Source organism: Cupressus sempervirens, chromosome 9 (genome assembly GCF_028749045.1).
Source record: "Cupressus sempervirens isolate cs-2001-9-10 chromosome 9, ASM2874904v1, whole genome shotgun sequence".
Taxonomy (NCBI): Eukaryota; Viridiplantae; Streptophyta; class Pinopsida; order Cupressales; family Cupressaceae; genus Cupressus; species Cupressus sempervirens.
The window spans coordinates 43,339,185-43,357,728 of NC_143126.1; the positions used below are offsets into that span (position 1 = coordinate 43,339,185).

General features: G+C 34.3%; 1 protein-coding gene across 1 annotated transcript; it reads left to right on the forward strand.

The window, feature by feature from the left end:
* The first annotated feature begins 13,584 nt into the window (after positions 1-13,584).
* Positions 13,585-14,100, forward strand: LOC149537531 (large ribosomal RNA subunit accumulation protein YCED homolog 1, chloroplastic-like). Its single transcript, XM_089802348.1, has one exon. It carries the CDS (start codon positions 13,585-13,587, stop codon positions 14,098-14,100), a length of 516 nt encoding a protein of 171 aa, XP_089658474.1.
* Positions 14,101-18,544: the final 4,444 nt, after the last annotated feature.

The following is an 18,544-nucleotide window of genomic DNA, read 5'->3' on the forward strand; positions in this document are numbered from 1 at the left end:
CTAAAAGGTCTAAAGATTAATCCCTTTAACCAAGTGGCTCATTAGCATGAGTTAGAAATATTTGATGATGATACTCTTAACAAGGTAAAGCTCCTAATAGAGATAGAGGAAATTCCCTTAACTAGGTGGCTCATAACAAGGTCTGCTCCTAACAAGAAATTACCATAAGCTCCTAACAGAGCATTATTGTTGTTGGCTCCTGATTTGATAGAATTTGAACAACCAAGTATGCAAGGAAAGAATGCATCTATGGGCAGCTATCTCCAATAATGGACACAATTTACCAAGAACCTAGGCCAACTATAAGGTTACACTCCTCCTACACTTCAGGCTCTACAAAACCTAGGCGGGTGAACCTCTTAGGATCCAATTATGTGACCAGTGCAATGAGCATAATCAGAATCCAGAATAGCAAATGCAAATGCCTAAATCTTCTATACTTAACCAGGAATCACAAGCATTAAATAGCTAAGAACATGATTCATGAAACTGGTAAGCTAAGTGTGGGTTAAACTTTGAATATCTTTCAACATGAAAGGGGAAACATTTGATTAATGATTTTGATTCATTGTCATGAGGTGAGTATAAATCTATGATTTGGGCTCATGAAGATTAACATGGCACAAATGGCAAGCAGTCAAAATAGGCTACTTAAATTTGCAGACTAGAAACAATGTCAGAAAAGTATTTTTTGCAAATGGAATTGACCTAGGAAAGTGTGCAAATGGATTTGTCAAGACTTGAAAACTAACACACGTAAAGTATTTTCAGAGGTCAACATAAAGGTACAATCTATTTGATCTAGGTAATCATGGATCTTAAGATATAACGTCACAAATAGGGGTTCCGACAAATCTGCAAATGCTAACACCAATAAAAAGGTAGAAATTGCATTTGGAATCGCACTTGAAAACTTATCAAACATATTCATCATAAGTTGAAACTTGAAATGTAACAAGTCTCTGACATCTACAATGCAATGCAAAAGGAATTCTAGCATTTGGGTCAACTGGGTCAAAGTTATAGCACATCAAATAGGGCTTCCCAAAATTATGAACAACTACACAAATGCACAAAACAATAAATGACCAACTTTGAGGGATTCAAAACCTAGTCAAATGAACCCAAAAAAACTCAAAATCTGAAACATAGGTTCTCAAGTATGGACACTAAACACTTCCAAAGCAGTGAGTCATGCAACATTTCTGGGTGCAAGATATTTAGTTGCAAACACAGCCTCCTGTCATTGTTTGACACTTAGGTGAAAATGCAGATTTGAAATTTGCTCAAAACAAGACTTCATAGAATGGCTCAGAATGATAGTTCAACTTCATGGAACATGTGGACACGCTGAATGGAAGGTTTTAGAAACATTAAACACCTCGTGTAGTTCAAAAGTATAGCCAGGTACAATCTCATCAAAAAACATTTATAGGGCTCCATTTTCTCAATGGTACTCAAAATCGGAAAGACAATTTTGAGTCCCAACAGTGGCTCTGTCTGGGGATGCATGTCCCTTGTGGGCATGGCAAGGGTTTAGATCTCTAGAAGAAGCAGACCACACACCTAACAGCAAAAACTTCCTCTCAAACAACTTTATTGAAAGCAAAACAACTACCTCTATTATGTACAAACGATGGCTTCAAGCCATCAAAATTCAAAAAAAAAATTTACCTCTATCATAAACATGATTCTCATCTAAACTTGCATGAAGTAAACTAAAAATACTTCTCCTATCAATGTCACCAATCATATTAGCGTCATGAATCAACTCTCTTGGTAAAACTGAATCTACACTTTCACTTTCATAAGGCATATAAAAACTTGTTTAATTCTCAACCACTTGTTCATTATGAAAGTACTGATCAGCATGCCCAAAAATATTAGATTGAAACTAAAGACGTTCTCTAACAAATGAATCATGCATGCTACCAGTCTCAAATATGAAGGCATCATATTCAACATGGGGAAAGGGATCACGCATACCTTGAACATGTGTATCCTTATGCATAGTTAGATGATATTCAAACGAGCAATCAGATTTGTACTCACAAATGTCATCAATGTTAGAATCTAAAACTAATCTAGGATCTTCAAACGATTCATTGAAATCAGCAAGTGGATTAGTCATCACATTAGAATATTTATCATAAAATTCATTACAAAATGTTGATTTTCAATAACACCTTCATCAAACACCTTGTCATCCATCTCATAAGATGCAACATTATAATCATTTTCATTGTCATACTCAAAAGAAGAACAATCTGACCTCTTATAGTAGTAAGACAAAGTATAATCATTAAACTCATTCTCAACTAAATCTGAAACTTCCATGTGCTCTTCAAACAATGGATTGATAACTCCATGTAGTGGTCCCTTTTGAACATTATGAAAAAACATAAGTTGATCGCCATCAGGGTCTCCATCATACAAAGCGTTAGTGTACATTTTAAAACCACTTCTTGCACCACTGTCAAGAACACTTTCATCATGTGAAAAAAAAAAAAAGATTAACTCCATCAATGAAGCATGTAGAATATGAATCAAAATTGCTTTCATTCTATCCTTTAAGATGATTCAAATGTCTTGCAAACCTATCATTACTTATCTTATCAATAGGTGTTGATGCATTGATATTGGAATCACTCATGTACTACTGATTATCACTAAATGCACCCTTAAGACATTTATCCACACAACTGGTCAATCCATCCTTATAGATAATCTCTTTGTCTTCATAATGTGTAGACAATTCTTCTTCATCTCTTTCAAGCTTAAGCTGATTTGAATAATTTGGAATTGGAAATTCATTTTCAGATTTAGGAACATTACTCATACCTTTACTAGCAAGAGAATACTCACTTCCGTCATTGCTTTCTTCCTTCCAATTTGCATCTTATTCACATGAAGACAAACATATACTATCACCATCCTCTTCTTGACTTGAGCAACAAGTCTTGCCATTTTCTTCAAATGATGCTTCTTCACAATACATTGGATCAACAATTTCACTATTGTCACTTGACACATTAGTTCTAGCCTGTTCATCCTCATACTGAGATGAATACCTTTCCTCTTCCTGATTCGTTATGTTTTCAACATAAAGAAAATCACCAATGGGAGAATGAATGACTGAATTTAAATCTGGCATATATAACTCATCAAGTGAACTAACTTTATCTTCTACTACTATAATATTACCAACATATGCACTATTTTCAACAATAAAAGGATCAGATTCTCTTTGCAATAGAGAGTCTTCATCTGCACATGTTTTTACTTCTAAAATTTCAACAAGACTACTTACAACAGTAGGGGTACTTATTTTTAGATCTGAAATCAAACACTCCTTATGAAATTGATTTGTGCTTTGTATCTCATCTTTTCGGCAAACATTCCTAGAGAAGTGACTCCTAGTTAAGCCATATTTAATATTGTTTTCAATCTCTATTGTTGCCATGAATGCCTGATGCAAAGTCTCAAGTTCCTTATCTCTCAATAGGTAACTCATCTTCTTATCAAATGCATCAAAATAAACAACTAGACACACTTGATCATCGGGCTTATGACTTTCAGGAATATCATTTAAAACCTTTGCAAATCTGATATTAAAGTTAGGAACTAACTCATCATTCCTTATTTGGATTTTCAAGAACCTATCAAAATAATCAAAGATGCTTACTCTTTCCCTGAATTGCTTCATGAAGGCTGAAAGTAATTCGTCCTAAGATGAAATTGAGCATGCGAGTAGAAAAGAAAACCAATCCCTAACATCACCTTCCAAAGTCTAAACAAACAACGTCATATGAACATCTTCATGAGCAATTTCAAAATTGCCAACCAAGTCACTAAACAATTGAACATGATGATTGGCTGAATTTTCATGGTTCCCACTAAACTTAGGTAAATACTTTCTGAGATCATAGGGCATAGTATTTGAGAAACCATAAATGCCATTGAAATTTAATGGCATATATCTCTTGGCAAAAACAAATCTAAAACTTTCACTAATAGGCTGCATACTAGATGAAATGAAACACAACATTCTTCAAACTTAAGACTCATTCATCATAAAACACTATCGATATTTATAACTTGTAGAAGATCTAAAAATCTTCTACCACTTTCAACTTCAAACATACTTCAAAATACAAAACACTTTGGCTGAATCTAGCACTCACAAAGTATGTTGAACTGTACTAAACCATTCTTCTATTTAACGCTAAAAACCAAATGGTGGAGAATCTTTTGCAAAGCTTACTATCATGTAAATAAAATCACATGAAAATGTAAATACCTTTCAATACAGATGCCTACAACTACTTCAATGCTGCAAATAACAATAGACTCAAATCTTATCCAGATTTATTAACACTTGCACTGCATCTCATCTAATTCATTCACCCACTATCAAGAGCTTGAAATGAATTCTTCAAATCTGCTTTGCCACTGTTGTTCCCTTCAAACTACCTTCACATTTTTGAAGCACTGGTATAGAGATTTGAATTTGAGTCACTACTCACTTAGTGAGAAAAGATTTACCAATTTGCAAGACATAACAAGCTAGTTTAGAAATTACAACAGGTATTTGAAACTTTATGCAACAACATGGGAATTTGATACTCATGACAATGTGAAAGAACATGACACTAACTCTGAATTCTGACAGTAACATATCAAAACTTCAAGTGACTTTGATATTACTTATTATCCAATTCAGTCAAACTTCTGCTGTCAATGGCTAAGAACACTAGGGGACATGAAACTTCAACAAGGAAAATAAGGAACACCTGTTGCTATATATTTTCTATATCCATTCTATTTCATGCTAGATATTTTGATTCTTTCTGTATGCACTCCCCAGTAGAGTCGTTATTTTGTTGGCTCCAAATTTAACAGAATTTGAACAACCAAGTATGCAAGGGAAGAATGCATCTATGGGCAGCTATCTCCAATAATGGACACAATTTACCAAGAACCTAGGCCAACTATAAGGCTACATTCCTTCTACACTTTAGGCTCTACAAAATCTAGGCGGGTGAACCTCTTAGGATCCAATTATGTGACCAGTGCAATGAGCATAATCAGAATCTAGAATAATAGATGCAAACCCCTAAATCTTCTATACTTAACTAGGAATCACAAGCATGAAATAGCTAAGAATATGATTCATGAAACTAGTACACTAAGTGTGGGTTAAACTTTGAATAGCTTTCAACATGAAAGGGGAAATGTTTGATTAATGATGTTGATTCACTATCATGAGGTGAGTATAAATCTATGATTTGGGCTCATGACGAATAATTGGGCGCAAATGACAAGCGATCAAAGTAGGCTACTTAAATTTGCAGACTGGAAACAATGTTAGAAAAGTATTTTTTGCAAATGGAATTGACCTGGGAAAGTATGCAAATGGATTCATCAAGACTTGAAAATTGACACACTTAAAGTATTTTTAGAGGTCAATATAATGGTACAATCTATTTGATCTAGGCAATCACGGATCTCAAGTTATAATGTCATGAATAGGGGTTTTGACAAATCTACAAATGTTGACACCAATAAAAAGGTAGAAATTATGTTTGGAATCAGGCTCAAAAACTTATCAAACAGATTGGTCATAAGCTAAAACTTGAAACGTAACAAGTCTCTAACATTTACAATGCAACACAAAAAGAATTTTAGCATTTGAGTCAACTGGGTCAAGGTTATAGCACGTCACATAGGGCTTCCTAGAATTATGGCACAAAATAGTAAATGACCAACTTTGAGGGATTCGGAACCTAGTCAAATGAACCCAAAATGACTCAAAATCTAAAACATATGTTCTTAGGTATGGACACTAAAAACTCCCAAAGCAGTGAGTCACGAAACATTTTTGGGTGCAAGATATTCAGTTGCAAACACAGTCTCCTGTCACTATTTGACACTCAAGTGAAAATGCAAATTTGAAATTTGCTCAAAACGAGACTTCATAGAATGGCTCAGAATGACAGTTTAACTTCATGGAACATGTGGACATGCTGAATGGAAGGTGTTAGAAACATTAAACACCTCATGGGGTTCAAAAGTATAGTCGGGTGCAATCTCATCAGAAAACATTTATAGGCCTCAATTTTCTCAATGGTACTCAAAATCGGGAAGACAATTTTTAGTCCCAACAATTGTAACCCCCTAATAGGGTAAAGCCTTTAACCAAACACATTTCAACAAAGTGCAAAATACTTGTTGGTACTAATTCCCATTATGGTAGATTATAGATTCAACCCCCATCTATAATCTTGGACCTTTAGTATATTTACACATATTTCTTCTTTGTGTGGTTCCTCCCTATCGATATTATTCTCACTCTATCTCTTTCTACTCTTATATCTCTCCTTCTCTCTACCTTTGTATATCACTTCCTATCTCTATCTTTTTCTTTTTATCTCTATGCCTCTCATTATCATCCCCTCAATTGTGCATATCCCTTTTCTTCTCCATCTCTATCTCTATTTACTTACCCCTCTATTTATGTGTCATTCTTGCTCCTAGCCCCACCCGCCCTCCTTATCGCAAACATAATATGGGTAATGCAACCTATTTATCTTTCTAATTCAAAGCTTTTATTTCAATCGTGTAAGTAAATGCATACTTGATTTTAGGCTATCACTTATCCATTAGAATCTTTGTTGAATAAAATATTATTTCATATAAACCTATTGATACACAAATATATGAAAAAATACACATGTATTCTTCTAATTAACTTTTCACACTCTTTAATGTACCCATTACAAACTAAATTACAATTACTAATCCATATTCCCATAACCCTAGAAGTGAAACTCAAATAAACATTAATTTCCCTTTGAAAGATCCATTCCGAGATTATCTATCTACTCCTTATCCTACATATGCATCATACTTATTATAATCCAAGTAATGTAAAATGCATTTTATAGACGTTTCGAGACATGCTGACAAATTAGAAGAATCAAAGATGAGGTCCGCCTCTCAACAAATGGGGTCAACTTCTTAGCAAATTAACAAATCTAGCAGTATAGTTTTACTAAAACCTCCAAATAAAAGAATTGAGAAAAATGGTGAAACTTTTCTAGACGCAGAGGGTGAATATCTTCAGAACCAGGCAAGAGCCAACCTTTTCCAGATGAACATTATCTTAGATATATTACGATGAAAACAAATGCAAATTTTCCTTACAAGTATCAGGAGGAAAAGAAATACAAAATTTTCTTCAATATATCAGGAGGAAATGTTAACAGCATTCATAATAACTACAGCTGACTCTATTTGGATTATTGTGAAGATATTGCATTGAATTATACAATACATTCAGATTGAAGTGAGAGAAAATAACAGTACATGAAGCGGCACAATTAATTGGGCAACTAGAAGCTTGACTTTGTGTACAAGCGCAAACCCATCTTCTAACAACATGCGCTGAAGCCATATCACATTCTTGAGCTTGTGTTTCGCAGTTGTTCTCTTTGTTGATTATCAGATCATCAATATGGAATCTGATAAGGCTTCAGCGCATGCTGTTAGAAGATGGAATAACTAGTACTCCCTCTTAATCTTATTAGTCTGTATGAAATCAAGCTTATAGTTGCCCAATCAAGGTGCCGCTTGATGTAGTATTGATATCTTTGGAAATAATCTATTTAGATACTTGAAATGCTCTCTCTATTTTTGGAAATAACAGGTGGGTCATCAATGTTTACTTATGGATAAGATCGATTCCCTTTGAGGTTTGGAAGGTAGCTCCAATACTAGACAAACTAAAAGGCATCTTTGTTTACGAATGCCATTTTGTATTTGGCCTCTCTCTTTCATTACTGTCAGACTCAAGATGTAGAACCACAAAGGCATTAAAAAATAATTTGATCCGGTCACAGTTAATAGAATTTTGACTTATGGAGGGTAATATGTAGTGATAAATGAGGGACGGTTAATTTTATTAAATAAAATATATATTGAGGGTTTTGTATCTAGTGTTTGCTCAAATATCTAGATTAATGGTTAGGATTTCAATTAAATTGAAAAAGTTTGTTCTCAATTGATTATTGTTAGGAATAAGGTGTCTCAACTTTGGATAATTCCTATTCTTATTATTTGTTTTTGTAAAATGTATTTCTTGCAAATAATGTTGATGTGTCGACATCTTGAATTGTGTATAAGAAGATCATAGCTAAAACGGTTATGACAAATTCCTATGACACGTAAGAGCTATGTTAGGAAGATTCAATGACAGGTGAAGACATGTGGCAACTGATAAATTTGAGTACTGTACACTTTACCATTTTCTTGGAGAATGGTAAAACCCTAATACGGTTACCTTTGGGAGTAGCCCCAAAAGTGAAGCACATGTTATAAGCATTTTTAGGGTTGTGAAGAGGTGTATGCGAGAAAGTGTGTTGTTGGTACTGCGAGTTGCTATTGGTGTCTTATGTTGTTGCTGTTTGAACTTGCATTGCAAGTGTATTGTAACCTTGTGTTGAAGATAATACATTGTGCAGGTTCTGGAGGGGTGGGGTTGTTTTAGTGAAAGTTTTTTTCCCACTTGCAAATCTTTGTGTTATGTGTTTCTTTCTCTCTCTATTTTTTTTATGCTTGCTTGGCTGAAATATTGTTGTTTACATGATATTAAATCTATAAGTATAAAATATTTTAATAGGATTTGCACCATACTTCTCTTAAGAGATTAGTGTAGGAAGTTGTTTCTGCACCTGAGTTTCCTTTCAATTATGAAATATTACAATTGACATAACCCATCTAAATATGGATAAATATTATAATATTTACATATGAAGGAATAATAATAGTGGCATATAGATTTTGAATAAAAGTGACATTCCTAATTACTCTTATAGTTTCAGTAAGATTATCATTTTATTGAGTTACACCCTTTTTCAAGTGGTCATATTATAAATCTAAAAAATTCACTACTCTTGTAGGCATAACATAGGTACCAACTAGGTTGAATCAATTATATAACTATAAAATGTTTCCTTCCCCCTTGTTATAGTAAAATACAATAGCAAGGGTCTAGTTTACCTAATTCTATTTAGGTTGCATGTCATGCCCAAATTTTACAAGGAAAAATGCAACCAACAAATTTTATTTTTTTTAAAGGTAACTTTTAGGGTACAACATAAAGAACTAAACAATGTAGCAAAAGTTTAAAGAACGCTAAAAGTGCAAGATGCTTATCAATTATAATAATAGGGTTGCAATATACACTCAATTCTTTAGTCGAATTGATGATTATTAGTTTGGTGAAGGTCTAAAAGTTACTCCCAAGACAGACACACCAATGAATTCAAAAATGTTGGCAATATGTCCCTATGAGGGTGGTAAAGCCATAGTTTCTCAATCGAAACCCCTATTTTGGGTTATGACAATGAAACGGGTTGATGAGTCCATAAAGTGTCTATCAGCTATTTCTCGACTATATAATTGTTGATGTAATTAATTAGGTTATGACTCTATTGATTCCACCAAGGCTTTCATTTCATGTAGTTAAATTAAAGTTCCCTTACAAGATAATTTAGTAAATTCATATGACTATTATATGACTATTACAATACTTCACCTACTAGAAATCTTTGAAAATCCATGTATGAGTATATATATTTTTTTTTACGAACAATTAGTAACTTCCTACCTATTGATATGTTTACATTCACATGGTCAACTAAGCTTAAGGTAGTATTATGATCAAGGTTTCTATGGGCGGAGATTGGGTTGGGGATTACTCTTAAAAGGATTAATTTGCTTTAACAAATGCACCATAGTTAGACACTCTTATGAAGGTAGGTTCATGCATCTAAATCAAAGAGATCACTAAAGATAGAATAACAAACAAAAATTAAATGTGTACTAATCTACATACATTTATATATAATGTATACTCCACTAACATATGCCCTTTACAATTTATATGTTCAATTAATATGAGGATGTATCACAAGTTAAAACTTATTTTATATTGACAACATATATCTTATGAATATATCATTTAAACTAATATTTATTTTTTCATTTAATAACAATATTAATTAATATTATATGATATTATGTGGATACATGTAAATATATCATATAACATTCAATACTAATAGTAGTAATCATAATCTACCATCCAACTAAACCATTTTATATGCCTATCCTAAACTATGATATAAGACATATACCATACTAGGTTTACATCTACAACCTACCATTAGCCATTCCCTTAATATGTCACATCAACCTTCACACTCATGATATCCTTTTTCATTATTAAGCATACTTGTTATATAACAAAAAAAATCTATACATCTAACCAAAAATATTTAAGCATGCCCTACTACCTATAATACCTAACTACTAATCTAGCTTGTCTTTTCTTTTCCTACCCTAATCACTTTTGTTTCTCACAAACCCCAATTCTTCCCAAGGTGTACCCCACCCCCAAATTCTCATGTGACAAATGAGATGGTTTGTCTCCTTCCAAAAGGTCCTTTTTGGGCACCCATTCCCATGCACAAAAAGGAGATCTGACTTATGCCTTTTTCCTAGGTTTACTTTTTCCTCCAACCTATGCTTTACTTTAATTTTAGTTTTATTTCTCCCATGACCATGTGTTTAGGGGAATGTGACTGAATTTTTTCCAATGGGGTTGTCCTTTCCACGTGTGAGATGAGGATTCTATGAGGTGTATCCAAGGGGGGTCATCCTTGGTGAAGATTTCCAAGGATTTATAATATGTTTGTTTTAAAAGTTGAACATGCATGTAATTTCTCACCAAGGGATGCTTAGGCTAGGTAACATATTTTAGGTTATTATATCTTAGGTAATTGCATATATTAATATAATTAATGTACATGCTGCCTCATAGGTATTAGTTTTATTGTTTTATTTTATTTCCTTTTTTTTGTTGTGGATTGTGGCATGCAGTCACATGACTGATAGAAGCATAATAAGGCTATATGAGATAAATAAAGAAAAATTTATTTCCTAACTCATTATTTTATGTATCTATATTGTTGATAGGACAAGATACTCAGAATATACCTATAATTATTTTATTTTCTGTAATTGGGAGAGGAATTATTTCCTTCTCTCATACAATTTCTAGAGAGTGAAAATGCATCTATAGGATACTTTCACTTATGGATTTTAGACTAGGTCATATATGGAGTTATATTCTTCCATTACAACTATGGTCTTAAGATAGTTTATTTGATGATAAGTTAATGTTACTTCATGCATCTATATAGTCTAGAGATTTATTGGTACTAGATACTCAAAATTTATACACTGTCTATTTTACACAATCAATTATAAATGTTTCCAAAAGATAAATATACTCATAAATGAGATTATTTAATTTTGAAAACATATTGAATCATTTTCTATGCATACATAAGAACTATTAAGAACTTTATATTTCCATTGCACCAAGATGCATAACAAAGAACCTTAAAATGAAATTACTCAAGTCTACATTGATTAATCATTACAATACTCTTCTCGCATGAGAATTACATAAGGTTTAGCTATTGATTGAATACAATAATCTAGGTAATGACAAGAACTAAATTACATAACTTCAATATGGTTTCCATAATAATAGGTATTCTTTTACATGAAACTATCTCTTTCCTTCCTACACAACTATGACAATGACACAATCTTTCTCTTACATTCACAACTACATACATAGCATCAAATCTCACTTTACACATTTATAATTATGCATCATAAAGAGAAAACCCCTTATCACATTACAAAGAACAAAAATGGAAGCTTAATATCATGACACATCATGAGATGACATGGGAAAATTTGGTCTTTTCACAACACTTGATTCTTCAACATTGCCAAGGGTGAAACCCTAATCTCTTCATAGTATCTTTTCTCACAAAACTTGTAGAACAACACAAAACTAGGAACCATGGAAGCTCACCTCCCATCCTAGGCCTCCCAAGAGGCCACCCGCTGAGCTTGGGAAATAAAGCCCAAATGGGTTTCACACACAACATATGTTAATGCATATATCTACACAATGCAACACATAACAATCCCTTCCATGGCATGCACAATGATTCACCATTGGAATCATGAATACATTGCTGAAGGTGCACTCTTCATAGAGGGGTATGCCATATCCATAATACAAATATCAAACTGCAATTGCATTTTTTCCTCTGTTATCATAAGATCTTCTCCTTCTTACACAAATTCCTTATACCTCCCAAAACATCAAAGGTATATGGCTTCAATGGAGCCCATACTCCATGAAAGAAAGAACAACTCCTCATCATGAGGTAAATTTTCTCAACTACAATGTTGGGCCCAACTAACCCCTTCACCCAAGGCTTCTCTTCCCTCCCTAGGGTGAGTGAAGCCTTCACATCCATTAACAATTCAACATTCAAATCAAACAAGGAGATCAAGAAAGAAAACCAAGAAACTACATGAAACACAATGAAAAATCACACCATCACAACACTATACAAAGATTTACAATAACAATACATGATCCCATAAAAACACTACAAAATTTTAGATTCATTATGAAATGCTAAAAATGTTCATGATTTGAGCACCAACCTTGGTCCAAGCTAAAGGCAATGATAGTTGATGAAGAACTCCCTTAGCCTCCCTCCAAAACCCTAACTATCTCTAAACTTAGAGAGTGGGTGAATGCCCCACTAGTTTGTCCAAGTCTCCCTAAAAAGGCTTTCACACTATCTATTTTGGCAAAAACACCAAGCCACTCCATCTTACAATCTTGTCCCACCCTCCCCAAAGTTTTCTATTTTTTACTTAGTGGAAACATAGGAAAGAACTCATGTGATAGCTCAATTTTTGAATTGGTGGAAGAATGCATTGGTAAAGGTGCCCCCTAGGCTATCTAGGCATAAATATGGTCAAAAATAGTCCCCTAACATGTTATACTATCATATGTGTTAATGTTATAATTCTGTTGGATAAATTATATTATATATATGAGATATATAAATAATATATGGTAGATATTATATATGGAATAATCAACTTATATATATATATATATATATATATATATATCTCCATTATAATATATTGAGAATATATTACTTGTATTATAACTATAACTAATGTAGGTTAATATATTAAAGAGACGTGTCTCTTCAAGAGACATGTCTCTTTATTTCATATATATATTCATTCATATAATAACCTGGAAAACACATAAAATATCTACAAGTGTTATTACAAGTTACAAAATATAGTAATCGATCCTATTTCACTAACATGGTATCAGAGCAGGCGACTCCCAAGCTTGTTAGTAATAAGGTCAATAAGTTGATATGAAAAATTGGCTATCCGTTGAATGGCATTATCATTGCAAAGAGAGACCTTGAGTCTAAGATCTGCCATGTGAAGTGGACATTGATTATGATGAGGATAGTGCAGTCAATGACTGATGAAAATGATATACAAGAGTGTGGTGCCACAGTGAACAACACAAATAAATGTTGTGCCAAATTCATTGTGAACTATACAAATCCATATCAGATCGAACCAAGCACTAGAGAGGCAGGCGAAATGCAAGTATCCAAAAGTAGGCACTTGATTCATGTTTCACCCAGAACTTCTAAGCCTTTTGTTCTCTCGGGGAAGTACACCAGTCTTCCCCTTTACTCTCTGTCTAGAAATGGATATGCTACAGGTGAGCTAAGGCAAAAAGAAAAAGGCACATTTGTTAGCTTTTCTATCAAATACAGAAGCGAGACTTACTATGTAGAGAAATGGGAGGGTGGAAAAGAGGAGGTAGCTGATGAGGCATGGAAGGGCGTCATAATTGTGAAGAGGAGCACCAGGAATATGGAGTATAACACTTCTCTTGAGAGGGTGGGGCTGTCCAATTTATCCTCACCCGTATCAAAGTCGATGGCAGAATCAATGGGTCTAGCCATGTCCACCAGAGTCTCCACAGATTATTCCCATCCCTTAGGGACACCCCTCCTCATCTCCCTCAAAGCCACTCAGAAAAAGATAGGAGATTTTCTCCTCCATGGACTTATTCGCACATTCATATCTTTACCCTACAACAGAGAATGATGATGTGACCATATCAGTGGTTGAGTACGAGCAATGGAGAACCAAAGGGAGGTCCACTTACATGTGAGTGTATGGTGCATTGAACCTCAAATAAGAGATCACAGCTTGCTAGTCTTATGTGTCAAGGGTGTCATGACTTGGTGGAAATGGTGGAAGACCATTGTAGGAAGTTTGGTCTTCCAGATGTTGAACTACAAGTTGCACTGGTTGGTGAGAATCGATTCTAATATATATTTCAAACAAGTTTATGAATGAAAAGGGGAAATGTCCATATATTTCACCGTTGGAATTAGAGGACATCAAGATGAGCGATGCGTGAGACAAGTATACCATATATAACAACCATCTCAATTTAAATTATGCAAGCTAGAATTATATGCGTGGAAAAATTTCTTGATTTATATAGCCATGTCTGCAAAGACTGTAGGACATCGCTAATCACATATTACTATTGAAATAATATGAATCATAACACTATACAACTAATTGTCAATATAAAATCACTGAATTTGCAAGTCACAAATTTTTCATGAATATGTGAGATCTGGTATTTCTACACAAAATAGATGTTATCACCACTCCTTGCAATGATGGAATCTCAGTGAAAATTATTTTTCATACAAGTGTTCAATAGTAGTTATCGGTGAGCATTTACAAGGTAAATAATTGATATTAAAATCTTCAAACCATTTTGAATGTCAGTCCCTTGATAGTGCCATGAATGGTATGATATGTGTGATATCAATCACAATTTTGAGGTACCAAGGATGAGTATTGAACATGAAATCTATGTGATGTGATGCAAAATTACTCGATGATATAAGAGTGGGAATCCAACATTGTAAGGGGGAATGATTACCAATGGTCTATTAATGATAACCTATGTTCTATTCCCATTTTAACTGTCCTTATATGAGAGCAGAAAAGACGTACTCAAATTGTTTGACAAATTCTTACATGGAGGCATTTCCTGATTTGATGCATATGGACCTTCATTGGAGCAACTTATATTATTGCAGATAAGTATTTATTATCCTTGGGTATTGCATGTATCTACTCATTGTAGTCTCTCTCTTATTTTGTATTTTTATAATTACATAAAGAGCTATTTGCCTTGATCTTTTCCTTTATCTCTAAGGATGTTCTTTTTGGAAAAGAAGATTGGTACATTAGGCATGCTACCAAATATTGTGCAGACTCAATCTTATGATAGTAGCTTCAAAGAAGTTTTGATTTAGGATTCATTAATCATCTGACAATCAGGTTGGATAATTTGAGTCTCTTGAAGCAAATATCCTTGATGATTTACATTATGAGAGGGAGTCTGACAGTTCAGTAGATGCAACCTTGGATAAAGAGAGGGAGCAAAAAATAAAATGCTTCAATCAAACTTTTGATGATCTTGGTTCAAAAGGAGTAGACCTTTTTAATGGATTCTCCACTAGTTAGAAAATATAACAGCTAAAGGACTATGATTTATGGGATAAAGTCTCATGTTTGTAGGCTAGAATGCCTTATGCTATCAAGATACCTATTGAACTAGGGAAGCATTACATGAATTGATACCAAGAGGTTAGAAGGATGATAATAGATTCAGAGGAAGTTTGACACTTCATCGGAAAGAATTTTTTGCTAAGAGGTCAGAAAAGGTGATATTAAACTAAGAGGGAGAAACCTTATTCTCTGACATGTTTTATGGTGGATGTTGTGACAACACCACATGATAGTATTCATGGAGACTTCATGAGAACTTTTGATGTCATACATGTATGAGCCTATCCCCTATGTACATCATGAAGAAGTGATGACTTCTAAATGATTATCACTTGTATTAGGAGAAGTTATTGTAAAGTGACATCCTTACAATAACTTGTAGCATGACTCATTTTTTGTGAAAGTGTTTCATGTAAGGGCTTTATCTTGTAAATCAACAACTAGGCGGTTGATATCATAAATTTGATTATCTACAAGTTGTTTGTATAGATATATTTTTGGTACTTGGTGTATATCATGCCCTAATATTTTGATAGGCCATTACCACATTGCGTGCTTGGTGGATATCATTTAGTTGATGTTCTGATAGGCCATTACTCAGAGTATTTGGTGAATATCATTTGATTGATATTCTGATAGGCCAATGCTCATGTTAACAAATATGATATCAAATAGTAATTGGTGAATATCATATGTTGATATTCTGATAGGGCAATACTTACATGATATCATATTCTAGAAATCTTCTAATCAAAGATTTCCTATATGTATTATTTTTAAAATATTACCCATGATATAATATTTTTTTTTTATCCTTCTTGATTAAGAGGGAGTGTTAATGTTATAATTCTGTTAGATAAATTATATTATATATATGAGATATATAAATAATATATGGCAGATATTATATTATATAACTAGTGTAGGTTAATATATTAAAGAGATATGTCTCTTCAAGAGACATGTCTCTTCAAGAGACATGCCTCTTTATTTCATATATATATTCATTCATATAATAACTTGGAAAACACATAAAATATCTACAAGTGCTATTACAAGTTACAGAATATAGTAATCGATCCTATTTCACTAACAATATGGGTAGCTTATTTTCACACAACGGGCACTTTGGGACCACCTAATGACCCCACAAAACCCTAGTCAAGTCTAAATTTGAATTTCCCTTTGATAATGACTCATCCTATCCCTTGTCAATTGGGTTTACTTAATCTTTAACAAGGTAATTAGTTTTAGAGTAAAATGCTACCATGACCAAAACCCTAGGTGACATGTCATTAACACACAATAATCTATAAAGTGACACATTAAAGAACATTACACATCATCATGATATGTCCCTAAAGCATCTTGAGATTAACATTTTCACACACATGCAAGCTTACATTTACGAAATAAAACACATCACAACAAGGCTTTTGAATCTTTCAAAGATTCACTTGGCTAAATCATGTGTACATGGACCTGGACCTTGTTTCCCCAATAATTTTCATGGTTCCACTTCTTGCACACTAAACTCAAGCATCAGTAGTCTAGAGAAATATCACATAAAATGCATATCATAAATGCATACGAATGATATACATATATATGTGAGAGGCTACGATGGGTTTCTATGCGAGGTTGACGAGCTAGGGTTGTCATGCCCTAGCTCCATTCTGAGCTCTCTATGCATTCGCCTATGGGGGAAGGTTATTCAGTTAGCGTGAGGGTTGGCATTTGGTCTGTAATGCCATTTTTGTAGGTTGTTCTCTACTCTTGGGTTAGTCTGTGGGCAGTAGGGACGATGGGTCACACGACGCTTGGTTTGTGGTCCCCTACGGTGATTACTCCAAGCTAATGGTAGAATGTCGAGGGGTCAGCAATCAGGGCTCTCACCTGACATTATTTTGCATGATGCGGAGGACATGCATCTACCAAATCAAGGCATGAGGGTGTTTGATAATGCCCTTTTTTCTCAGAGTTCAAGAGTTACAACATCAAATCCATCTAGTAGTTCCTAGATCACAAAGATAAACGGGTGCTTGGAGTGATGCAAAGAAAGACCTAAATTGGTAATCCCTTACGAGATGATTGCTGAGGATGTGGAATACTATTCAAAGAATTTTTTGTACTGTAAATTTTTGGGTTCAAGAGTATCCCTTCAATTTCTAGTAAACTAGGCTCAGAGAATCCGGGAGCCAGACAGTGAGATGGATGTCACGTTGCTTGCAAACAACTTTTTCATGGTTACATTCACCTGCATGGCAAATCGTAATAGGGTATTTGAGGGCGAGCCCTATTTTTACAACCAGGTTGGGCTATTTGTTAAGCCATGGCATGCAGGCTTTAACCCCTCTGAGAAGCTTTTGAATCAGGTCCCAGTGTGGGCTCGACCTCCCAGATTTCCAATAGAGTGTTGTCGGGAGGATGTTTTCCATATGCTTGCTTTGATGTTGGGGAAATCAGTAGGGTCCTCAACCCAAACCCTTGGGAAGAGGGTTATGACTTTTGCTCAAATTTGTGTGAAGCCTGATTTGAGTAGACCACTGCCAGATGAAGTTGAAATGTGTGCAGGATCACATTCTTGGGTGCAGCAACTCGATTATGGGACCCTTCCCTTCTGGTGTCGACTTTGTCATGAATATGGCCACCTACTGTGTAGGTGCCCGAAGGCCAAGCCAATTGATCAGCAACCTCCACCCCCTCCTAGTCACAATCTTGGGGCTGATAAAGGGAAGAAGCCAAATTTAGGAGAGGAAAATGATGCTGAGTGCTTTGCACAGGTCAAGGCTCGTAATTGTAATAGAGGTTAAAAGAGAACTTTGATGGAGAGACATAAGGAGGATACCTTTAATAGATTTGAAGTCCTAGATGAACTGGGGCAGCAAGAAGTTATTCTGGGATCTAGTAGCTTGGCTCAATTGGTTGTGGAGCCTGATCAGGAGATTGT

Excerpts from the sequence above, each read along its gene's own strand:
- LOC149537531 (XM_089802348.1), top strand. The coding sequence starts at position 13,585 with ATGCAAGTATCCAAAAGTAGGCACTTGATTCATGTTTCACCCAGAACT.